Source organism: Stegostoma tigrinum, chromosome 8, assembly GCF_030684315.1.
Source record: "Stegostoma tigrinum isolate sSteTig4 chromosome 8, sSteTig4.hap1, whole genome shotgun sequence".
NCBI lineage: Eukaryota > Metazoa > Chordata > Chondrichthyes > Orectolobiformes > Stegostomatidae > Stegostoma > Stegostoma tigrinum.
Genome location: NC_081361.1, coordinates 46,653,633 through 46,680,624, shown reverse-complemented (window position 1 = coordinate 46,680,624; position 26,992 = coordinate 46,653,633). Strand labels below are relative to the sequence as shown.

General features: G+C 38.3%; 1 protein-coding gene across 4 annotated transcripts in view; it reads left to right on the top strand.

The window, feature by feature from the left end:
* Positions 1-25,784, top strand: part of kifap3a (kinesin-associated protein 3a) — a 209,501-nt gene extending 183,717 nt beyond the window's left edge. For all 4 annotated transcript variants that reach the window (XM_059647846.1, XM_059647844.1, XM_059647848.1 and 1 more), the window contains one exon: positions 24,987-25,784. In XM_059647846.1, the coding sequence (XP_059503829.1) occupies positions 24,987-25,095 (109 nt within the window). In that variant the 3' untranslated portion in view covers positions 25,096-25,784. The remainder of the gene's footprint in view (positions 1-24,986) is intronic.
* The last annotated feature ends 1,208 nt before the right edge of the window (positions 25,785-26,992 follow it).

The window sequence follows — 26,992 nt, the reverse complement described above, 5'->3', positions numbered from 1 at the left end:
TTGTAGGACGGGCAAACCAAATTTGCAGTAACAATGTGGATGACAAGTTCTTAAAAACTACGTTTAATGCATTCTTAGATCTGCACAACATTAATTGTGAAACAACAATTATTTAATAGCCAAGCAGAATAAAATCCTGTGGAGAAGTTGCAGGATTTTAAAGTTCATCCAAATGCAACCAAGAATGTGATGAAGAGGAATTGCATATATGAGTGAACTAGCTAGAGCCAAAAAAAATGCTATTGCCATTTGAAAAAGAATGAGATTATAAAGAGATATCTGTAGGTAGCATCTTGCTCTTCCTCTAACTCCAAAGGATTGCTTGCATTTACTGAGATCATTTTTATCCATTTCAGTTTTAACTACAGATGGCATATGGGGAGAAAAGGAAATAAGAGATAAGAAACTAATATTATGCACCTGTAATGGTAGCAGACACACAAACTACTTCAAGAGTATATTTTTAAGTTAGGATCAAGTGAAAATGAACTTTAAAAAAAAATTGGTGTAGAATTGGTACTGGAGGAATTCGTGGGACCTAAAATCAGCAAAATTCCTAGACCAAGTTGGGCTTTAAAAGTTCTGCATAAAGATGATGGACGATGTTGTGCCACACAACATTATTACACAAACTTTAACCTCATGGGATTGTGGGTAATATATTCATTTAGACTGAGCATTAGTTAATGGAGAGAGAACAGCGAAGAATTTTTTTTTCCCAGCCAGGCTGTAGCTAGTTTGCTACTGCAAAGATGAGTATTTGGCTCTCACTTTTTTTGAGATTGTTTTAGATGAGGGGCTAGTGTAATATATCCAAATTTGTTTACAAAATGAAATAGGATGAGAAAGTAAGTTGTGAGGAAGACGCAAAGAGGCATGCAAAGAGAAAAGTGATTCGGATATGTTAAATAAGTGAGTGTGAACATTAGCAGATTTCAGGTGTTATGAGGAAAAGTGATTATCTGCTCTAGTAAGATAAATAGAAAAGCCAAATCATTTAAACTCAACGTGAATCTTAGAAATTTTGTACCTTGAACTGAGGATGCTCAGATAGTCAGTATATTAAAGACATACTTCACGAAATTTTTAGATACCTAGCACGTTAAGGAATATGAGGATAATGTGGGCTGCTGCAGTGATGTGGTCGAGGTATATGATCTACCATGATTTTATTGAAGGATAGAACAAGCTTAAAGGTATTAATATCCTATTCCTTGTATTTCTGTTGTTCTTTCAAATACATAAGGGCAACATTTGGGAATCATAGTTACACTGTCTACACTTGGGCCATGGTGAAGAAACAAAAAACAAGTCATTAAGGCTTCCTGCAGTGCTATTTAGTAACTGTTCATCATGGAATCCATACAGTGTAGAAACAGGCCCTTCGGCCCAACAAGTCCACACTGACTCTCGAAGTATCCAACCCAGCACCATTCCCCTATAACCCACCTAAGCTGTACATCCCTGAAACAGTACGGGAAATTTTTCTTGATCAATCCACCTAACCTGCACGTCTTTGGAATGTGGGAAGAAACGGTAGTACCCGGAGGGAACCCACGCAGACACTGGTAGAATGTGCTGACTCCACACAGACGTTCGCCCGAGGTTGGAATCGAACCCAGGTCCCTGGCTCTGTGAGGCAACAGTGCTAACCGCTGTCCCACCCCAAAGTCTGATACTCTACCGACTGCATTATTTGGGTTAATTGACTCTTGATGGAACTTGCATTTGTGAACACAGTGAAATGTAGATTAGCTCAGCTCTGATGCTATATACAGTTTTTAAAGCTTGTTGATGTTTAGGTCCGTGGGTCTCGAGCAAGGTCATTAAAGAATTACCAAGGAACCTGAGAAATGGCTTAAGCACACAGAGGGGCGGGCAGAAGTGGGATTGCAACACAAGGAGTAGGAAATGATGTGCAGCTACCAAATGTTGTGGCACAGAATGGACAGATGCCCTCATCTAGCATGCATGGAGGAGCTCCCATATGACCGAATGATCACCTTGTAGATCTGCAGTTATCATGGCCCGTGGTGAGCACCACTTGAATGTAGCCTTATTTTATTCAATATCAGCATATTTAAAACCTAAAGAATCAAAATACAAATCTGTGTAGGCGTTCCACTTGTGATAACCAATACAGTTAGTAATAAGTTAAAGTTTATTTTAGCATCAACCATTATTATTAATGATACAGATGCCTTCTAGCAAGTTTGGTATTCCTTGAACTCTAAGAATCTTAGCTTAGTAGTAAATAAATACTAAAATGAACTAAACTCGGCTTTCTCTGTTAAAAGGCAGCAGCATTATTTGAAAACCTCAACATTTTAAATATCTGCACCTCTCTAATTTTGATCCCTTGAGCATTCTGAATTTTAATCATATCGCCATAACACGCAGTGCTTTCATTTGCCTAGAATTACATCTTTTTCCCTTTCTGTCTCACTTTTCTATTTTAAAAATCTCCTGAAAACTTAGAGTTGAGACAAAACGTTTGAACATCTCAGCTAATATTACTGATTTATCTTGGTGTCAAATTTTACTTCAAAATATCTTTAAGCAACACAGAAGCTTTATGTTCAAGATGCTATAAGAAAGCAAATTATTATTTTTCATGGACAATTTTAAATGCCTTACGTCATTTGTCGTACTAGAATTGTGCATTCTTAACAGTATCAAATCTGATGACAGCTTAACTTTTTTCAGAACTTCTAAAAGTTGTTTGGGGGGTGTGTGTGTGTGTGTGTGTGTTGATGTTTGCAGATAAAGGGACAGCTAGAAAATGGAAAATCTTCAAAAATGAAATAACGGGAGTCCAGAGACAGGATGTTCTATTTGGCCAAGGCTAATAGGTGTAGGGAGTGCTGGATGACGAGCAACTGAAGCTTTGAGCTTTTGGGAGAGTCTGAATAGGCTGGGGCTACTTTCCCTGGATCATCAGAGGCTGATAGCTGACTTTATGAAGATTTATAAAATCATGAGGGGCATGAAGAGGGTGAATAGACAAAGTTCTTTCCCAGGTTGGGGGAGTCCAGAAATAGAAGGCATTGGTTTATGGTGAGGGGGTGGATGATTTAAAAGGGACCTAAGGGGCAACCTATTCACACAGTTGGTAGTGCATGTATGGAATGAGCTGCCAGTGGAAGTGGTAGAGGCTGGTACAATTAAATATTTAAAAGTCATCTGGATGGGTATACAAATATGAAGGGTTTAGAAAGATATGGGCTAAATGCTGGAAAATGGACAAGATTAATTTAGGATATCTGATTGGCATGGGTGAGCTGGACCAAAGGGCCTGTTTCCATGCTGTACTGCTGAGTCACTGCAGGGATTGTTTATAGACTTAAGAGTGCATTCTACACAGCAGGCATATGCAAAATGAAATGATATGGTGCACTTGTAAGAAAGATGAGTGATTTGAATCCACACGTTACTTGGATTAATCAGATCAGGAAAGATTGCCTGCAAGATCAGTTCAGTGTGGTTTTGGCACTTGTTCTTGCAGTAGCACATTCTAATTAGCAAGCAACACTTCCATTCAATTTTTACTTTAACCTTTTCCTTATATATTGATAATCTTGTTAAGATTTTATTGCTCTCAACACTGCACTATTTCCTGCAGAGAAACTGAATGTAAACTAGTACTGCATTTAAAATTCTGTTATGATGGAGCTTGTTGTTTCTGTATAAGCACTGTTATGAGGTACTCTCAGCATGCCCTGAAACTTTGTTCAGTGAAATGGGAAGCTATTCCCTTCAAGCATTGTCAAGCTCTGTTACTTTTAAGATTACATCAAAGCTTTTGTTACAGTTAACATTTCATTATCAAACGAGAACAAACTGAAAAATTGAGGAAATTCAAATTTGAAACCATGGGAATTGAGTTTGAACTTTTTTTTCCCAAAACAATTCTGAATGTTTCATGCAGGTTTTATACACTTGGGGGAATAAAAAATTACACTTATTCTGATTTTTCAGGAGACAAAGATGGTTAAGGTTTTATTGCAATATGATTACAAGTTGGTAAAATTTCCGTTTCTTGAAATTAAAACCATGTCCATTTTATCCTTTGCACAATTAAATGTGCAAATGTGCAGAAATCTATGCAACTAATTTTCTACTTTAGAACTTTATTTGCAAGTCATGGAAACATTTCATACGATCCTAGTACAACAAGTGAGTTACTTAGTTTTTTAAATATAGTTCTGATTTATTGTGCAGGAAAGCATTGAGGAAGAATACAAGCTTTTAACTTCTGGCTGTTTTCCTTTGTTTAAAAGTTACATATAAATTGAAAATGACTATCAAGTACCCTAGAGGGAGTAAAGGCTATGAGCTAGTTTAATATTATAGGAAATACATATATTGCAAAGATGATTTAAAAGATTTGAACCTGATGATGATGATGAATTGTTGCACCCTTTTTTGCTTCATAGTTTGAGCTACCATCCTGTTATGATAGGCAAGTACAATTGAGGTATCACAATATTTTTTCAGAAGTTTTGAAATGTGAGTACTAGTATTAATACTAAAGAGCTTCCCCTCTTCCACTCAAGCAATCAGTTTGTCTTCACTTACTGTATGATGTTCCAAAGCAAAATTATTTGATCTCAAAAATGCATCAAGCACCTAGGTAGCAGCTCATCCATGTCATACATTCCTGTGCTGTGATGGTATTGCCATTCCTCAACATGGCTCAGTCAAAGTTCTATCACAAATGCAGAAAATTCTGGAGAAACGCAAAGGTTTGGTGGCATCCGAAGAGTGGGGAGCAGAATTAAGCAGAGTTCAGCATTACGCTAAGACTGGGGACCTCAACTACCATGCTTCCTGCTAGGATTCCATTCCATTCTCCCAGTTCTGAAGAAGAATCATACTGGACTTGAAATTTTTACTCCCCTTCTCTCTCCACAGATGTTGCTAGACCTGCTGAATTTCTCTAGAATTTTATGTTCATTTCAGATTTCCAACATCTGCAGTATTTTGCTATAATCAAAATTCTGAATGTTACTTGGGATAATTTTAACACAATGACTGCAACTGATCTGGAAGAATGCCCAAAGTAGCCTCCATCCTACATGCTGAAAATGAGTTAAATAAAAGTTGTGGAGAGTAAATGGTATGATTTTTAACTTTAAATTAAAGTCCAAGATTTTGTATTTCCATTAAATAATTTTGCAGAAGTCCAAAATCACCTGATGGGGGTTACTTGAAGTTTCATGACCATGGTGAGTTCAATAAAGCAAGTTGCAGAAGTTTCAGAAAACCAAGCTTTTCTGTTCTGTATCTTTTATTATGTTCAAATGATTTTAAAAGAAAGCTCTTGTTTGGATGCTTCCTCACTTTAAACTATCCTGAGAAATTTTTAGTCATAGAACATAACAGCACAGTACAGGCCCTTCGACCCTCGATGTTGTGCCGACCTGTCATACTAATCTGAAGACCATCTAACCTACACTATTCCATGTACGTCCATATGCACATCCAATGACGACTTAAATGTCGCTAAAGTTGGCGAATCGACAACCGTTGCAGGCAAAGCGTTCCATTCTCTTACTACTCTCTCAGTAAAGAAATGACCTCTGACATCTGTCCTATATCTTTCACCCCTCAATTTAAAGCTATGCCCCTCGTGCTTGCCATCACCATCCTAGGGAAAAGGCTCTCCCTATCCACCCTATCTAACCCTCTGATTATTTTATATGTTTCAATTAAGTCACCTCTCTACCTTCTTCTCTCTAATGAAAACAGCCTCAAGTCCCTCAGCCTTTCCTCGTAAGACCTTCCCTCCATACCAGGCAACATCCTAGTAAATCTCCTCTGCACCCTTTCCAAAGCTTCCACATCCTCCTTATAATGCGGTGACCAGAACTGTACGCAATACTCCAAGAGCGGCCGCAAAAGAGTTTTGTACAGCTGCAGCATAACCTCTTGGTTCCGGAACTCGATTCCTCTATTAATAAAAGCTAAAACACTGCATGCCTTTTTAACAGCCCTGTCATCCTGGGTGGCAACTTTCAAGGATCTGTGTACATGGACACAGAGATCTCTCTGCTCATCTACACTGCTAAGAATCTTACCATTAGCCCAGTACTTTGTCATGTTTTATTCTTTTCTTAATTGTGCTTCCCTTGTTAGTTTTGATTAATTTGAACTTGCTCTGGTGCATAATTGAAAGTTTCTGTCCACAATGAAGTGCCATTCTTTTCCAGAATGTGAAGACTTAAGAAAATTGGTTTAAATTTTGAAAATTAGTCAATTAAGTAGTAAATATTTATTTAACAAGACAGAAATAGTGGAAAGAAATGCATTTATCAAAGTTTTTTGACTTGCACTTCTCAGGACATGCACAAGAATACTAAATTTCACAGAAATTGAGCAGCGCCTGCTGTACAATCCCAAGTATATCAAGATTATGCTAGCAGCTAATTTAAAATTGTCAGTTAGGTTTGCATGTGGTTCGCCTTCACTTGATAACGTTATGTAGATTTGTGTTCAGGGCCCTCCCCTCTGCAGGAAAAAGGAATATATCTAGGCTTTGCACTTTTTTGAACTTAAGTTTGCCCACAAAACTTCCTCTTATCATGGTGCATTCTCCTTGGCGATGCCATGAGCAATTAGTTAACTTGCCAGTCAATCAAAGGCATTCTTGCGTGCAGTGTAAGTCGTAAGTTGGAATTTAGTATTTTTGTATCTGTTCAGTTGAATGCAAGACAATAAGTGATAACACACCTCTTTTTCAAAAATTTTCACATCAAGTATTTGGCTGTTCCCTTGTGTGCAGAATGGCACTTAACAATTTGGGAAGCATTGTAGAGTTCATTATTGACTGTGTTGCTATCAAAACTTGAGCTGTAAATGAGATTTACGGGCTCGAGCTTTTCTTCAAGAGAGAAAATTGAGGGTGTTCAGAGCGCTGAGAGGATACTTGTTCTGGACTGTAAGAGAGACAGCTAATTTGAACAGTCCTCAAGGTTCAAAATTCAACAATGGCACTGTATGTGAAATAGACTCAAACTAAGTGTAAACACCAAGTTAGAGGTTGGCCTCTGGCAAAACGTAACATTTTTCTGTCCTCTCACCAAGTGTTTAAAACCAAAGAGCTTCACTCATAAAACCAGGCATCTTAATTTTGATATGCAAAGCCTTAAATTATTGACATGTCTGATTTAAGAATCCAAAGAAATAACAATGCTATTGCATTCAAAAGCCTACGCAAGCATCTTGTGTCTGATAGTTGTTTTTGAAGTGTAAACTTTAAGTAGGCTTTGTTCCTGTCACAGTTTGTAAAGTATTCCTAGCTTGTCTTGCCCAAATGGGAAATCAGTTCAAAGTCATTGGAGGAAGTTGAGGAATGTCACATGACTCAGCCTACTGCGGCCAAGCTAAAATATACTTAAACGTTTTGTTTGTTTGAACTCCAGGCTTACTCCAACTTCTTCGTATGAGTCACTTGAAGACATACAATGGACCATAAGCTATGAGAGCTCGCTTATTGAAGCGGTCTCAGTTGTTAAACCATGGAACATATCTGGACAGAAACACTCTCCTTTAGTCACACACATTTGTCTATTTTATGAATCCCTGCTTGCTTTGTTTGCGAGCCAGGAATTCCAAAAGTCAACATCTGTACCAGTTAGGCATGGTCTGTATGTAAAATTCAGCTTCGTTCCTAAACCTAAAATACAAATTTTAACCAATTTGAAAGGTTCAGAAGATTACCCAGCGTTTTGAGCATGCACCATTTAACCTTCAATTTACTACTAAACCTAATTTCCACAGAAATAATTGGGATAGATGTATATTGGGCAAATGACTGGAATAAGTTTGGACTTTTGAAGTCTAAATTTACCACAGGAAATGATGCTGTTGTGCTTTTGAGGAAAAAACAGTGACCTATTAAATGTTGATGTTAACTTGGGAGAATAGCCTATGCAGTGAATTGGGGAGTTATTTTGTGGCAGTGCGAGGATAGATAAATATTCTGAAATTTTGTTTGATACTTTTGGGATCAGCTGTCTTTATGTTAGAGGTTAAACAATGTTTGTACATAGTCTCTAAAAGGATTCGTTATGATGGGGTTTTTTTTCTAGCTTTTCCTTGTTTTCTTATGGCCTGAAGCCAACAAATATCCTCTCCTGCTGATTTGTCAGGTTTTGTAAACATTTACTACAAGATTTCTTCTCTGTTATGTGTAACAAAATCCTGATCTTTACATACAGTTTTATGACTTTGTTTCTCACTCCAAGAGGAAGTCTTTCTGCGTGGAATGCTGACATTGTTTAAAAATTGATGCTAAATGTGATTAGGCTAGAAAAAACAAAATCACCAAATTGCACATTCAATCGATGTAAATTTGAAACAAATCACTCAAAACTTTAAAATATGTTGGAAACGTTGAGTAGGTAATTTTGTGAGACATTGAACAGCATGTTTTTAATATGTTATGCAAAAATGCATTAATAGTTTCAAAAACACGTGAAGTCAGTAGATAACCTTGCCATAGCCATTTTTTGAAGATGAACTTTTCTTTGCAAAAGTAATTCGAGAAGTCCACCAATTTAAAGAATTCAGTTGGAACCATTTCTTCTATATTTTCATCATGAGAAACTTCATGTTTAATGCTACCACATTCTTCTTGAATCTGCAGTTGAGAGTCCAGTGTCATGCTATTCAGCTGCCAAATTGTTCTACTTTTGATGTACTACAACTGCTTATCTCTGGATAATAAACTGATGTGAACATGCCTTTGCAAATTAGATTATTTTGCTCTTTTGTAACAGACCCAAATTCCCTAATAAGTTTGCAGGCTAAACTAATTCATGCTTTAAGAATTGCAGTTGCATTTCCTTAGGAAATATATAGCTAGCAGTTGAGTCCTTTAACAGCATGTGCTCATTTGAAAGGAATTTTTCTTTAAAAAATGAATAGAGTTACCAGCTAACCACTTGATATTTACAGCATTTTGAAAAGACTGTGTAACCTGAGAACTGACAAGCCAGAGATCAAAGGCATGGTTTAGTGAATGAGTAAAGGGCCAGAAACTTCCTGCAATGAAAACCAAGCTTACAATGGCCAAAACCCGGTTTTGTTTAAAGTCCTATTTTATATGCAGTCATTAGTCCAATTGTGGTTCAGTATTGACCTAAATGGTTATACTGGGTTCCTTTGTAATTTTTCATTTGAGGAATGATTTTTTTTAAAGGTTGAAATAAGCTGTAATTCTCAAATTGCGAAAACAATGTTTAAATTTGCTATGTGCATTTGATTATTCCTCAGATTGCATGGGTGTATTAGTGCAGTTTTAAAACCAAGTATTACCAATGGACATAGAATTAAGATTTTCATATGAACTTCTAAAATGCCTAAAAGAGTCCAGACAGGAGGGTGCTTAAAGCAATAGGAAAGGTATACTTTTTTAAAAAAAAAGTAATCCCTGTCACTGTGATATTTAAGGGCTAAAGGCGAGATAAAACTGGTGCTTAGAAATTACAATGGTACAGCTATTAAGCATGTGAGCTATACAGGTCAAAAGCATTTAAGATCTGACTTTTGCTGAGTTTGTTGATCTTAATTGGAGCAGCAGTTAGGAAACTACAATAACCTCGGGGAACAGAATATCAGCCAACATCTGTTGACTCTTGCAAAAAATCTGCATGTGCCCCATGTTTTAGGACATCAGGTAAACCAGAATCGGGGTTGGGTCTTCCGTTCTGCTGCCCACATGGTTAGCCTAACTTGCCTGTTGGAATCATTCATTGATAATGACCAATATTATACGAGCCAAAGAAAAATTCTTGCAAGGAGTTAACACCCATTGCAGAAAAAGGGAGACAACAAGCAGAAAGAAAAAGTAAAAGCCATATTTAACAGTATTTGGGAATAGACACTGGACCTTTCCCATGTTCAGTAATATGGCTCTGAAAACAAAAGTGCTGATATAGACTGACTTAGCTCAGTTTCATCACAGTAGAGCTTGAAGGACATTTCAGTTTTTAAATGGTGTGTGGTTGGTGGAGATCCTTCACTGATTTTAAGAGCACTAATCCAACAGTAAGCCCTAACTGAAGAACAGCAATTCTGCCTAATGTGTTTAATCATCATTTTCACCACCCAGATCTGACCACTCTTGTTGATTGCACATTTGTAGGAACAGTCCTTATGTAAACTCTGCAATTATTTACTTCAGTCTGGGTAGATTATCTCACCTTCATGTTTGCAAATTGGCCAGAGCTATAGGCAAACTTGGATCTACAGTGAGCATGCCATCTGTTTTAAGCTACTAGACGCCCCATATCACCATTGATAGCTTAGTTATGCCTCAGGCATCAACTGAAACATGGCAGAAAATTGTGTGAACGCAACAGAAGTTCCATTGGATAAGGTGAAATATTGTATTGTTGGATTTATCTAATTTGCATATTTTGAAACTGCAGGTTCCTTCAAAAGGACACTTTAGGATAACTACACTGAGAGGCCTGTTTTCACCACAAGGCCATTCATTTTGATTTGTTTCTCACTTTGCACTTCAGTAGTGCAAAAAGATTAATAGTTTTGACCTAAAACTACATAGACTGTAAAAGAGCTGTTGCCAGTTTTTGAAGCTTAAATATTTTAAATTTTGCAATGGCACAAAAAGCAGCTATATGGTGAACATTCCAGGAACTGGAACTTGACTACTGAATGTTACTTGGGCAAGCTTTTGAACTGGAATGAACAAATGTGAATTTTAACAAATGGCTTGATCTGATACCCAAATTGCTGAACAATTTCCAATTTTGATGCTGATTTTAAGAAAAGCTGTCAACTTCTATAGACTGAGGATCAAACACTTAAGCCACAAGTATAGCCAAAGGGCTTTCACTTTGCCAAATGGAATTTTTAATGACAGGATTGGCAAGCTTGTTGGAAAATTAGAAGTTTGTGCACTGAAAAAGCTAGTTATATATGATGACTGGAAATAATTTAATTGATCAGTTGGGCAACTCCCAGGTGGTGAATATTTCATATCCTGAATTTTGCTGATTTTCAATACATTTCAAGTCAGAATGGGCTTGGTTTTTTTGGATGCTAGTTAGAGTTTAACCCATACCTCTCGATTATATTAGGCACAGAAAATCATAACATATTAGTCAAATTGGGATAAAAGTAGATTACTTTGCTAACAATGAATTTCATTGTTTTGTACACATACACAGAAATCTGTTCATTGTTTTCTTAACCTTGTTGCACTTCTGGTTGGCCCCAAATGGAAACTTGACCCACCACCTTAATTTTAAGTCTTCTGTTAATTTTTCCATTCAGATTTGAATATTGAATAAAAAGCAGAAAGAATAAGGAATATGCCTTCAAGTCAGCTCCACTGCATAGTAAGATTGTAACTGATCCTCAACCTCAGCTCCACTGACGTCCATATTCCTTGATTCCCTTAGATTCAATAATACATCAGTTTCAACTTGAATATATTTAATGAATGAGTACTATTGGGTACACAATTTCAAAGATTCATGATGAAATGAAAATATTGCTCTTTATCTCAGTCTGAAATAGCTGCATATTTCATATCCTGAAACAGTAACTTAATTCCAGACACATCAGCCAGGAAAGGATACAGCTTCTCTCTATCTTCCATTTCAATCCATCTAAAAGTTCCATATTGTTAAACTGTTTGTTATTCTTTTGAACTCCGCTGAATTTCCAGGTTCTGCTTAATCTCATTCAGCAACATTTTCATTCCCGGAATCAAATTGCAAGCCTTCATTGCATGCCTTTCCAACACGTATATTCTTCCTTAGATATGGATACCAAACTGTTCACAGTATTCCAAATGTGCTTTTATTCAAGGTTTTATGATTATAACAAGACTTCCAGGACTCAAACCCCCACCCCAGACAATAAAATTGTGTGCCATCTGCCTTCCTAATTGGTTGCTCCAGCTGCATGTTAACTTTGTCCTCCTTGTACATGGATACTTAGATGCCTCTGAAGCACCAATGTTTGAGTTTCTCATCGTTTAAAAGATTTTAGCTTTTCTATTTTCCTACCCGCATTACCCTGAATTATACTCCATTTGATACTTTCTTGTCCATCTACACAAATAATCTCTGTTTGCCTAGCCATTTATCTTGCAGCTTGCTTTGCCACTGAACTTTGTGTTGCGAGCGAATCTGAGTACAGTGGGAAAGTGCCCTTTCCTCCAGGAAATTGATAAAAGTTGCAAACAGCTCAGAAATAGAATACGGCTGTTTGATTGTCATTCCCTTTAATCATAGAATCCCTACAGCATGGAAGCAGACCATTGAGTCCACACCAACACTCTGAACAGCTTCTAGCCCAGAACCACCCTATTCCCCTGCATTTCCCATGGCTAATCCACCTAGGCTGCATATCTCTGGACAGTGGGAGGAAACCTACGCAGATACGGGGAAAATGTACATACTCTACATGGACAGTTGCCCCAGGGTGGAATTGAACTTGGGTTTCTGGTATTGAGACAGCAGTGCTAACCACTGAACCACTGTATGAACCTTTCAGTTGAGGGTGCAAGTGAGGAAGCTATCTGCTGTTAAATTTTATTTAAGGCAAAGTTACATTATTATTTGAGTGATTAATGCTGTAAATAAAGTATAACTGTGATATGTATACTGCGTACATTAGTTTCTATTACTTAGTGTGTGTTTTTACATTGATTATGTGGTCCACTTGATCAATTAGAATATTTAATCAATCAGTACACACTCCTGATATCATTGGTGCCTGTTAATAAAAGCTTTGCTGCAGTTAATAGTTTGGATATTCCCTTATAAGGAGGGCTTTTTAATTTGGTATGTCCCTTCGCAGGGAAAAGGTTTAAGGTAGAGATTAAGGAAACAACTGAGAGACATAATTGATGCACTGCATGGAGGTGCAACAGGACATCATCCCTCAGGTTGCAGGTGTTGGAGGCAGGATTTATTTTCCCTCCTGAGAATGATGAATCTGTGGAATGTTTCACTATAAAGGCTGACTCATTGAACATATTCAAGCCTGAGACAAGTTTTTAATCAGTGAGGGAATCAAAGCTTATGGGGACAAGGACGAAAAATAATTTTGATCATTTTCGGATTAGCCATGATCTCATTGAATGGCGAAGCTGACTTAATAGGGTGAATAGTCCACTTCCGTTCCATAAGACCACGAGACACAGGAGTGGAATAAGGCCGTTCGGCCCATCGAGTCCACTCCGCTGTCTTATGAACCGTGAATCACACAGTGGCTATGTTCCAGTATGAGAATTGAAACCCTTGTCTTACTCGGCCTGTACCACCTCCACTCAATACACATTGATCTATTTTCAAATATTATTCTTTTAAAACACATTTGGCACATTTAAGAATCAGTTGAAGGCTACTCAGTCATAGTTTCTGCTTCTTCTTCTCTCCATTATAATGCAGGTATACTCCTATGAGGACACTCCTGTTGGGTTCGAAATAGTTGAATTTAAATGGCTTATTAAACTAGAAAGGTTCATGTTGGGGAGTTAAGGTTTTTACGCTTGGACAGAAGTAGACACCGGCCAGGGTATTGTTTAGCTCGAATTAGATTAGGAGCACTTTTCTTGATGTTATTTAAAACTGCCCAAGATAGGTTAGTCTTTAAAGTTTTTGAGAAGATTTGTAACTTAGGTTGTGGATGAGGTTGTAGACTTGCTCGCCGAGCCATTGTGTTTGGCTACAGACGTTTCGTCACCCTGCTAGGTAACATTGTCAGTGCACCTTTGGTGAAGCGTTGGTTTTCTGTCCTCCTTGGTATTTATATGCCTCAGTTTGTTGGGCTAGTTGGCATTACTTTCTATATCGGGTCCAGTTCAATGTGTTTGTTGATGGTTCCGGTTGGAACGCCAAAAATTCCCTGGCATGTCTCTGTTTGGCTTGTGCTAGAAATAGATGTGTTCTGCTGGTCAAATTTGTGTCCTCCTTTGTCTGTGTATTGAGACCAGTGGAAACTGGTTCTGTCTCTTGGTGGCTAATTGGTGTTCATGTACCTTATTGTAAATTTTCTTCCAGCTTGGTCTAGGTAATGTTTCTCACAGATCTTGCATGATATTTCGACTGGGGCAACACATCTGCAATCGCAGTCTCTCTCTAAGGGCTCTCCATAGCAGACCAGCACAGGGCTTCCACATGGTCTGACTGCTGGCTGCCTCCACACACTATCCTGAACTGCTGCTACCACTTTGCACCGGATCTCTGATCCCTGGCTTCTATGCTCCAGGCTGCCGACCCCACGTCAGAGGCCGCGTATCCAAGGCTGAGAGTCCGAGAAGACAGAAAAGAAAACCACAGAATGGAGGAAAAGAGGGAGGGGGGGAGAAAAAAGAAAAGGAATGGATGAAGCAGACATCCCACACCACTGTCCTCTTACCGGAATAACTTTATCTGAAATTGCAAATTTACTGTTAGAATAGGACAGTTTTATGCGGTGCTCTCATGCCTATTTGAAGCAACAATAAAGAAGAATCAAGAATAGTCTAAAGAGTTGAATTCAAGGTGAGATGAGAATGACAGCCCTCGATGGCAAGGCCGCATCTGCCCAATTGTGACAAATAGGGATATTTGCCCATGATTGCACAATGTTCTGTACCATTTATGATTCCTTAGATACTCAAACAGTCCATGTTCTAATGCAGCAAGACTGGGACAATAGCCAGGTTTGAGCTGGCAAGTGATATTCATGTGACACAAGTGCCAGGCAATGACCATCTCTAATGACCAGAGTTAGATCATCGTCCTTTAACATTCAATGGCATTACCATTACTGAATCCCATGCTATCAACATCTGGTCATACCATTGAACAGAAACTGAACTGGACTAATCATATCAGTACTGTCTACTACAGCAGGTCAGACATGAGCAATCCTGCCAAGAGTAACTCATCCTGATTACTTAAAGCCTGCCCAAGTCAAGAGGATGATGGAATGCTGCTTACGTGCCTGAATGGATATAATCCATTCTTGACACCACATTCACAAACATACACTTTTATACTCAGTAATAGCAGCGTGTACCATCTAAAGATGCACTGCAGAAATTTGCTACATTTCCTTAACAATTTTCAAACTCCTAATCATTACCATCTTTAAGGATGAAGGCAGCAAGTATATAGGAACACCACCACCTTCAAGTTCCCCTTCATACCACTCACCATCATAACTTGTAAATTTATTGTTTTTCAATTGCTGATGCAAAATCCTGGAACGCCCCTTCTAACAGCATTATGTATATTCTTATTCCAAATGGATTGCAGTGTTTTCAGAAATCAACACATACCACCTTCTCAAGGGTAACTAAGGATAAGCAATAAATGCTGGCCCACCCATGAGTGAATAAAACAAAATGCTGCCCAACCTCTGCTGGATACTTCCTTCAAGGGGAAAAAAAACATACATAATTTAAAATAAAGATACATTCTGTTTGGAACTGACTGACTTTGTACAGCTATGACCAGAATTAAGTCATCCACTGGGTGCCGATTGAAAATTAAAAGATGGTTTCTGGAGTTTGCTCAATTACTGTCTGCTGGGGAGAACACATTCAATCCTTCCCTTGTAGGCTTAGCGTGAGGCTGTGTCGGTTCTTTGATGAAATTAGATATATTAATTAGAAATGCCTTTTCTCTAGTCCTATAACAAAATGTTATTTTACTGGTGACCTAGGGTAAGTATAGTTCCATTTCTTCAATCTATATTAGATTCAAACTTTACAGGCAATAAAGTATCAGTTCTGTTAACTGTCTGAATGGTAATTCATTGAGAGTGAGATTTTAACTCTTTCCAAACCCATCGACTCGAGCAGTGTTAAAATTAGATACAATGTCTCAATTTATGTATCTGATTTTATTGTTTGGTTTGATAAGATAGAGAGAAGAAATAAGTTTTTCAAATATTTCTCAGAATTAGTGAATTAGATTTTATCTTTACTTTGTGCATCATAATCACAGGAGATAATTTTACTTAATTTGTCTTAATATTATTGCTCATCCATATTAAATGGCTTAAATTAATATTCTTTCCATTCATTGACATTGGTTAAAATCCAAAAAACAATCGGTGTTTGGTATATTTCACCATCGTTTTAGAACTTTGCAGATGTCCACCAATGTAATATTTGGAATACTTATTTATTTTAATTTGCATATGAATGTTATGAATTACTTTCACAACTCCTATACATTAGGCACCATCAAGTGGATAGTAAATGAACTGCAATAAGATGTCTTTGGTCCACTTCTTTTTAAACACATTCTCCAAAAGTTTAATGTTTCCCTTTCACAATGACTAGAACTGGATGAAACAATCAAACTTGACCAGAATAATATGAAATATGATCATTACCTCTCTGACTTGTATTCAGGTTTGAGTGTGCAGTCCAGCATCCTTTTGGCTTAAATTGGCCACTCTACATTGGTTGGATGTGTCAGTTCAGGCTTCAAACGTATTATGCAGATGTATGTTTCTGATCTGCCATTGTTGCGATTAAACAATTTGTATGACCCAGTTTTGTAAATTAAGAACAGTAGGGATCTCAACGTTACACTTTGAGATAACCCACCCCAATGAACAAGACTATAACTCCTTGTTCTAGAGTTGTCTGTGTTGGCTATAAGCACCACATTTGTCTGTTTCCAGTCTCTTGTACCTCATGTCTGATGCCTCTCTAATGACTTTACGGCCTCTCAGAACTTCTCATCTTTCATCATTTGTTCTAATTTTTATGTGAAGTCAAAACCAATAGGTTTTATGTGCTATTTTTAAAAGCTTGTTGCCTTAGGAAGCATTGGTCCAGATATTGCAGTTAGCTACTGTTGACCTTGAATGCTTCACACCAAAATCTACTGACCGCTGTGTGGCGTAGATATCACCTTTCCTGACACAAACTTCATTCTGGTCCCAGCTAGAGAGAATCTCTGCTTTATCAGTAACAGTATTTATTATGAAATGAAGTTATTTGGCATTCAACAAACATGAAATCAATATTCCTTGGCCAAATGGTTCCTTCAGCTGTAATTGGCCTAGAACCTCTAAGACCAATCACATGGGAAAAGTACCCACTCAACTGCTCATGCTTTTTAAAGGCTGGTAGTCTGATGCTCTCCTCCCTGAAATTTCAGTTGCAATGCAAGGAAAGCAAAGCTGCCATAATGCTGGAGGAGCTGGGTGCAACCCTTACAGCAGCAGTGGACAGCGTAAAGATTTAAACTCAAATACGTTGAATCAAAGTTCTGCACTGTTTTTCTGAATCTATTCATAATTAATGTTATTGTTATCAACTCGTAAATGTACTTTTTCTTACAAACATTAATATTGTCATTTAATAATTCTATGTAATTAGTTTCACTAATTAAATAAAAATGATTTAGTTTAGGCGAGTAACACAAAGGGGGGGAAGGGGTGAATAGGTAAAAAAAAAAGTAGTGTTTCACCTGGATAGGGTGGGTGGATAGCATGGCAGGCAAATAGGTGTTGGGGTAAGGGTAGAAAGTTAGTGGGCAAGGTGGGTCTGGTGGGTTGCAAGGAAGAATTGTGGTGGTTTGGATAGGATTTGGTGATGGTAGTGGGAGCTGGGGTCTGGTCAAGGAATGGAGTTGGTGGACGGAGGAGGTTTCCAGATGGATGGGGATATGTGAGGAGAATATGTCACAGATTGTGACATGCCAGGTCAAGTGGGTGAGGATGTGGCAGTGATTTGACTGGGTCTGTGGTGAATTGCAGGGGTCACTTGTACAATTACTGAGTTAGAACTGGTTTTAATCTTTCTGACATTTGTTGGGTAAATATCTAGGTAAGTGAATTGGAACGCTCTGTCATCGCTGATTCTAACTCAAGACTTGGAGGTTTTTTTGAGGAATCCAGATGCCAGGTAATTGTCAATGTTTTAAACAGACTGGAAAATTCCTGTTATTGTCGGGTGTGTTGCAATATCCACACGGTCACAAAGCATAATTCCTGTCTGTGTTGCTGCAGCAATTATCTTGCCTTTGAAAGATCTAATACATCAATAAAAATGCAGTTACAACTTATGGGGACCCATAAGGGCTTCTGAGATGGCATTGGCTTTTGTTACTTTTTGCACTGTTGCTCCTTCTGTCTGTACAACTATTGATGTCATGCCTCACTGAAGTAGTTTGCCAGAGATCAAGCTCCACTTTTTTCCAAATTCATCACAAAGTAAATACACAGAATTCCCCATTTACCAGTCTTCCTAGACCTAGATTGACAGAAAGCTCTGACCAGGTTTCTGTATTTTATAAGAGTCACTATTTATGACAAGCAGATTTTACAAACAGGACCCAGTGGGGGAGAGACTTTTTTTTGGCTGCCTGGACATGGAATCCAGTGTACCATTGTGCTTTGTAGGAATTAAACCAAGATGTTAGAGCTAGCTTCATGAATGATGCTGGCTTTTGTTTGATAGTCTTCCTGTTTGGAGAATGCAGCAGTCACATTGCTTATGGAATTTGTTTAGCGCTCTTGCATATCTGATACACTGTCCAGATCCATACAGTAATGTAGTGAAAATTACTTGATGGGTGTGCTCAGATTTCCATCCTCAGTGACTGCAGTCATCTTGCTGCTGTGGGATTCTGCCACCTTTGCAGCCAGAGAGACGTTGTGTTCCATTACCTGTTTTGCCTTTGATGTTTTGGATACACTTTCTCTAACATCACCACCATGTCCCCCTCGTCCTTGACATGGTGGAGAGGCTTATGTGCTATCAAGATGCTTAAGTGATGTCATCAGGAGCTCCTCACTCCTAGCAGAGCCATCCAAGGCAAGAACATTGCAAAATGTGACTATTATTGGAGACCATGTCTAGACTGACTAGTCTTTCTGAAGACCATTTTGCTCCATCCTCTTGTCATGTTCCTGCAATTTGCATGGTTGCTTAAATTTGTAAAATGAAGTAATTGGCTACATTTAGATTTTAATTAATAATTTGTTGCTTAGTTGGAATTCAAAGCTAATAGAATAGAAATATATAAATCACAGTTGATGGTATAGAAATAGTCATTGTTCACCCTTTATTCAGCAGGGTGTTCTGCAACCACCATGTCTCTCAATGTCTGTACTAATGACATAGGAGGGGGGATGAAATCCTGCAAGCAGCCAAGGAGTTAGCAAAGAAATTGAAAGCAGTCTCCTTAAAGTAGTTTCAGGAATACTTTCAACCCCTCCTGCTAGTGAATATAGAATTGGGCATTTGAACATGTGGCTGGAGAATTTTTGAAGAAGTGGTATTGCGACTGATTCTGGTTTAGGTGGGTCCGAGGGAAGATAGGTGGGCTTAATCTTGGCAAGATTGTGATAAATATCCCTGCAGGGAATTTCACTAGTGTGTATTTAAAAAGTAGAATTAAAGGCACCAAAACTGGATGCACACATAATTTGCAAAGATGTTACAGATTTGACTGCAATTTGAGGTCAATACGTATAATTTAAGATTGTGAATTGAATTTCCAAGGATATTTTTTATTTCCAGGAAGAGGCAAACAGGAAAACGTGGTAGTGGAGCCCTCTTATTTTAATAAGGAACTTAAGAAGGGATCTTTGATGGATGTGTTCCAATTTTGAGAGAGTGAATTAATTTGAGTGGAACTAAGAAACAATAAAGGGCAGCAAACATTGGAAGGGATAATAAAATGTGAGACTGGATGAACACAGCAGGCCCAGCAGCATCTCAGGAGCACAAAAGCTGACGTTTCGGGCCTAGACCCTTCATCAGAGAGGGGGATGGGGTGAGGGTTCTGGAATAAATAGGGAGAGAGGGGGAGGCGGACCGAAGATGGAGAGAAAAGAAGATAGGTGGAGAGGAGAGTATAGGTAGGGAGGGGATAGGTCAGTCCAGGGAAGACAGACAGGTCAAGGAGGTGGGATGAGGTTAGTACGTAGGAGATGGAGGTGCAGCTTGGGGTGGGAGGAACGGATGGGTGAGAGGAAGAACAGGTTAGGGAGGCAGAGACAGGTTGGACTGGTTTTGGGATGCAGTGGGTGGAGGGGAAGAGCTGGGCTGATTGTGTGGTGCAGTGGGGGGAGGGGCCGAACTGGGCTGGTTTTGGGATGCGGTGGGGGAATGGGAGATTTTGAAGCTGGTGAAGTCCACATTGATACCATTGGGCTGCAGGGTTCCCAAGTGGAATATGAGTTGCTGTTCCTGCAATCTTTGGGTGGCATCATTGTGGCACTGCAGGAGGCCCATGATGGACATGTCATCTAAAGAATGGGAGGGGGAGTGGAAATGGTTTGCGACTGGAAGGTGCAGTTGTTTATTGCGAACTGAGCGGAGGTGTTCTGCAAAGCGGTCCCCAAGCCTCCGCTTGGTTTCCCCAATGTAGAGGAAGCGACACCGGGTACAGTGGATGCAGCGTACCACATTGGCAGATGTGCAGGTGAACCTCTGCTTAATGTGGAAAGTCATCTTGGGGCCTGGGATAGGGGTGAGGGAGGAGGTGTGGGGGCAAGTGTCGCATTTCCTGCGGTTGTAGGGGAAGGTGGTGGGGTTGGAGGGCAGTGTGGAGCGAACAAGGGAGTCACGGAGAGAGTGGTCTCTCCGGAAAGCAGACAGGAGTGGGGATGGAAAAATGTCTTGGGTGGTGGGGTCGGATTGTAGATGGCGGAAGTGTCGGAGGATGATGCGTTGTATCCAGAGGTTGGGGTGGTGTGTGAGAACGAGGGGGATCCTCTTTGGGCGGTTGTGGCGGGGGCGGGGTGTGAGGGATGTGTTGTGGGAAATGCGGCAGACGCGGTCAAGAGCGTTCTCAACCACTGTGGGGGGAAAGTTGCAGTCCTTGAAGAACTTGGACATCTGGGATGTGCGGGAGTGGAATGCCTCATCGTGGGAGCGGAGGCGGAGGAATTGGGAATAGGGGATGGAATTTTTGCAGGAGGGTGGGTGGGAGGAGGTGTATTCTAGGTAGCTGTCGGAGTCTGTGGGCTTGAAATGGACGTCAGTTACAAGCTGGTTGCCTGAGATGGGAAGGGATGGGAACATTGGAAGGGATTGTTTATAGACCACCAGAATGTGCATGGTACAAACCAGAAAATTGGAGATGCATCTAATGTGGGTGAGACAGTTAAGTTGGGTGATAAGGGGGAGATTAGGTGTACAAAATTGGCACTAATGCTGTGGAGGATAAATTTCTGGAGTGCATTGGGGAACTGACTAGAATAAGGCAATTTTGGATTTAGTATTGTATAATGAGAAAGGACTAATTAATAACCTTTCTGTAAAGGAATTACTTATACTGAACAAAATATGATGGAATTTTGCAACAACTTTGAGTGCGATATAGTTCATTTTGAAACTAGGGTTTTAAATCTGAAGAAAGGAAATTATGAAGGTATGAAGCGTAGATTAGTTTTGTTGGATTGAGAAAACAAACTAAAAGATTGGGTAGTAGGCAGGCAATGCCCAATATTTACAAAAATGCTACATGTACAAGAAGTATACTTTTAAGGCACAAACACAAAGCGAAAGATGCAGAAAATAAGTTCATGGTTGCATTTGATCAAAAGAACTGGCATGTAATGATGCAGAGAAGTTGGGTAATGTGAGAATTACAACAAAAGAGGACCAAGCACCTGATTAAGAAAGGGAAACTGTATTATGAATGCAAACTAGTGAGGAACTAAAGGCAAACAGTAGAAGTTTGTTTGGGAATATAAAAAGGGAGGAAAAAAGAACCAAGGGACTTGTGAAACGGGGAACATAAAAGGGTATTTTTAAAATGAAGGAAACTGAAAGGAAATGAAACTTATTTCATTGTTCAATTAGATCATGAAGATCAATAATTTAACCTTTACTCAATTTGGTGACATATTCCTTAGATGCCTCCTTGTAAGAATATTATCAAAGTCAGTTATAAAATATTGGCCAATAGCATAGTATTCAACAGAACCTGAGTTCAGGATTTAGTGATATGAAATAATTAATAATTTGAAATGCCTAGAAGCTCCATAATCTGCAAGAGAAATAGTCTTAACCAGGTCTAATTCTACTCAAAAAGCTATAACCTTCTCATTGAAAGCAAGCTAAGCTAATGATCTCTAGTGGTGAAAGTCATTAAAAGATTTGTGACAGTTTTAAACAGAATTTCAAGGGTTTATCCCCCTTCTTTCTGCTGACCAAAGTGATTTACTTCTGTTTGACGAAAAAACTTGACAGAATTTTACAAATTAGTTCCTGTATATCTTTCCACAGATGCAATCATACTTGTGTTTCTCCAGCACTTTATTTATATTTCAGGTTTCCAGCAATGACATTTTTGCTTTTGTCGAGGCGATTTTTTTTTTTCTTTTCCTTGAGAGTTTTCCCTCTTTACATATGATGATGTCTCTATTTAAGTGTGGGCCTTGCATTTTTTACATTACCTGTGACTGATTCACATACAATTTTCTGTGCATCTGGCTCCTAAATTTAAAAGATTTGACATCTCTGTTGTAAACCATGATGAGCTGTTGTGCCATTTATAAATCTGTCCAGTGGCTGATTTATATCACTTACTTGACCTAATTTCCTTGTAAAATCAACCAAATTATTGTTTCCATTTAATCACTTTGAATTAAATATCTCACCTGACTTTTATTGCTGGTGCAATAATTTTTAGAAGAGTAATGTCCTCATCAGTATGGAGAAAATTTAACCTAGTTACTTGGATTTTTACAAGATTTTATTTTAACATCAGGTATTGAATTCGCTGTGCAGGATAATTATTTTTACATTTCTTTCAACTTGTAGAGAATACCACCTTAAGCATGGGTTCTTAAGTGCATGGAATACCTAAAGTAAATGTAACACTTTAAATAAAAGATTAGAACGCATAAGATGAACATCTCTTGTTTTTGGAGTAATGCCCAACAGTGTAATCTGACTCTCATGTTCTTTGTTTGCTCAAATTGTACTCTCAGGGGAAAGCAACAGCAGCAGCTAGATCAGTTGTACCATGATTGACTGTGTTGTGTAGCAGAGAGAGTCAAAGTGTATGTAAGCCGTAGGAGTAGAGGACTCTATAATCAGGAACACGGACACGGACACTTCTGTGGCCGCGAGTGATATGTCAGGGTGCTCTGTGGCCTCACTAGTACCAGGGAGAAGGATGTCTCCGAGTGGGCACAGGATATTTGAAAGAGGAGGGTGAGCAACTTGAAGTTGTCATTGGATTGCTTTAGCTAGAGCATTAGAGGCTGAGGGGCAACCTGATAAAACTAAAAAATTACATGAGGCGTGGATAGGGTGAATAGTTGGAGTCTCGTTCCCAAAGTGAAAATGTCAAATAAGAGGGGGGCGTAAGTTTTAAGGAGATGTGTGAGGTAAGCCTTTTACACAGAGGGCAGTAGATGGCTAGAATAAGCTGCCAGGGAGGGGTTAGAAGCAGATACAATTCATAGAATCCCTACAGTGTGCAAATAGGCCATTTGGCCCAACAAGTCCACACCAACCCTCTGAAGCACATCCCACCCCGACTCGGCCACCTGCATTATCCCTGCATTTCCCATGGCTGACTCACCTAGCCTACACTATCCCTAGACATTCAGGGAAATTTAGCATGGCCAATCCGCCTATCCTGCACGTCTTTGCCTGTGGGAGGAAACCAGAGCACCACAGAATGAGCATGTGCCACACAGACATTTGCTTGAGGCTGGAATTGAATCTGGTTCCCTGATGCTGTGAGGCCGTAATGCTAACCACTGAGCTACGTACTGCCCCTATGATAGCAATATTTAAGAGGCATTTAGACATGTGAACAGACAGGGAATAGACAGATGTAGACCTATGCTGGCAGATAGGATTAGTTTAAATTGTGCCATCGTTGATGTAGACAGTGTGGGCCAAAGGACCTATTTCTGTGCTACATTGTTCTATGTTCTTAATTTCCAGCAATGGTACTTTAACTATGGATTTCTCGGAAATAAACAGATCTACCAAATTGAGTTACTTTATGGCCTTACTTAAATAACCTATCAACAAATCTAAACTGGAATCGAGTTGTTCTGGATTGGACCCTAAGTCCACAGTGAATCGTATCGTAAAACCTGTAGCATGCAATAGCATAAAAGTGTCTGTAGATGAAGTGAACATGTTTTTATGGTTTTTATTTTTATGTGTATATATATATTATATGTCTTGCATAAAAAATAAAAACCATAAAAACATGGTCACTTTATCTACAGACAATTTTATGCTGTTGCATGCTACAGGTTTTATGTATTTACTATATATGTAGTGTTTGTTGTGAATGAGAATAATTATTAACGGACATTTTTTGTCATTGTAATGTTTACTATCTTTAATTGTCTTATCCACATATCTGCACCAGATGCTTAAACACTGAAATGTTTTTATTATTCATCCTCCAGGGATTGGCATGACAGTTGATTTATTGATCATGAAACAGGTTATATGACCTGTTGAAAGATAGATGTCTACATACCTAATAATTTGTGTGGTAGATTGGATGTCATGATGTAGTTAATCTTCCACTGTTACCTTCACAGTTATTAATCCTGCACAGGACTGTCACTGGTATCAGGGTTGAGCCCTTCTCCTTGCAGAGTAATGCTTGGCTGAGGTGCTGTCGTTTGAATTAGGTTCTAAACTTAGGTTCCACTTTCATGTTTCACTGGTTCAATTTATATTTGTCCTTTTTCTTTCTCAATACCATTAAAAATGAATTAAATGCCATTGCTTTGTAGAATCAGATTGTGCAGAAACTGTTATATTTGATCACTTGTTTTGAAAGAAATTCATTACATCTGAAGTGATTCAGTTTTATTAAAAAAAAGTGTAAAGATGTGTTGTTTTCACATGCATTATTAAATCTGAATTATTTTAAGTTAAATTTTTAAAAATGAATATTTTGTATTAATTACTCGTACCTGAATAATGCTGAGTTTTAAATCTTACACCTTGTCTTTTTACTTATTTATGTTTTTAATTTTTCTGCTTTCAGTATGGCAATTGAAGGATTCGGCCAGGCAGTTAACTTTCCTGGGCGTCCTGTTACTGCCTATGGTTATCGCCCGGATGATCCTTACCTGTATTCATTTGGAAGCAGATAAGCCTGTCAAGAAATAGTTATTGTTTCTGAAATATTTTGTATTTAATTGAATCTGTAATGTTTTCTGATTCCTTGTCAGTGTTGCATGTTGCCATTGCTAACTTGTGATCTATAGTTTCAGCGTTTTTGTTTTTATGTAATGACCAGTGCCCTGATGTAATGGAAAATATTATTTGTGTGATGTTCTAATACGTCATATAGTTTCTGTCTATTCTTTTGGACAGCTGAATAATTCTGAAGATTCTGGAGTACATGAACTGATTTACAAAGACTGATCTTCAATAAGTATCTAACGAAAGCTAATAAATTGGCTGTTTAATCTATAGCGTCATGAGTTAATCTGATAAAATGCTTCCTATCCTAATATTTTTACATTAGATTTTTTATCTTTAAAGCTATTTACTACACTGGATACAGTAGTCCAGGCTATTTATACCGTTATTCAAATGGTTATGTAATTGCACAGCCACATAGTTAGCTCTAAATAACATGCATTATATTTCTTGCTGGTTGATGCATTTCTTTTGTTTCATGTACTTGGATCTTGTTTCAATTTATATTGCCATTATTGTGGCTTATGAACAAATGTGAATTTCAAATAGATTTGGCACAGCTTCGACAGTATCATATGTGTTGTATTTGTTTTACATTAACTGAACATAGTGAATTAATAAATGAGAACTCAAAATACGCACAACCAAAATGTTTATTTGTGTTAATTGTTCCATTACCAGTGGAGGATTTGCTGGAAAATATAATTTACAGATTGGATGAAAACAAAAGCAGCATTAATCCTTGCGATACAGAAGTCAATAAATGAATAATAATGAACAAAGTTTATAAAAAGTGAGTCTCCTTTCACCGAACTGGTTGGAAAGTCTTCCATTGAGCAGTCCCTCATAGCAGGCTATGTAAAATATTTGTTTGGCTGTCACTTGCAATTTCCTGGTTTTTAATAACTCAAACTTATGCTGAGATGCACCATTACAGCCAATATTACAGGCTTGCAGGTCCAGCTGATCTTTTTCCCTTCAACCTTTTCCTTCCTCTCCCAAAGTTTGTTTCTTTGCTGTGGAATTTAAGAAATAGTTATATTCCTACAGTCTTCACAGAATGTGCCTTTGGAGGAGGTGCTAGATGTTTCTCATTGTGGATAGACACTCATTGAATTCTTTACCACATTTCAGAGCCTTTCAATGAGTTTTGATCCATCAGTCTCATGACTGCTAGATTCTAATCACTGCACTTATTAAATTTAAGTATCAAAGAGGCATTGTTGGCCTAGGATGAATTATGTTAAACAGGCTTTATTTAATTTATTATTATTATTATTATTAGATAATATCATGTCGAAGTAAATTGTTTTGTTTTAATGATGGAGAATTCATAATTTTAAACTTAGTGTTTAGATTTTCTATATGTTATAGAGTAAACAGATGTGGCCAGCCAATTACTAGTTCTGTAGGAGAAAGTCAATCCAAGCTTTGCCAATTTTAACTGCACAATTACATGTGCAATTTAAGAGTGCAAGAAATATAACTTGGATCATACATTTTTGACTGTAGGTTGAAGCCAGAACACACAAACATTCTTCTTAATCTCCTTATCCAACATTCACCCATCTGTAAAGGATGTAAAACATTTTTTACAAGATTTGTAAATGTATTAAGAGTTTCAGGAAATAGTGTGTTTGGTGAAAGCAGATCTCCGATAGAGTTCTGGAGAAAGCAAAGTTGGGCCTAGAACTGTGGACACTAGGAAGCTGTAGACGTGACTAGTTGAGTTCCGAAAGGCATGAATTCAGAAGGAGGATTTTTTGAACCAAATGGAGTGGAAGAGTAGAGTGTCATAAGCAAAAAGCCATAAGAAAGTAAACTAGATATGGAGAAAGTGCACAA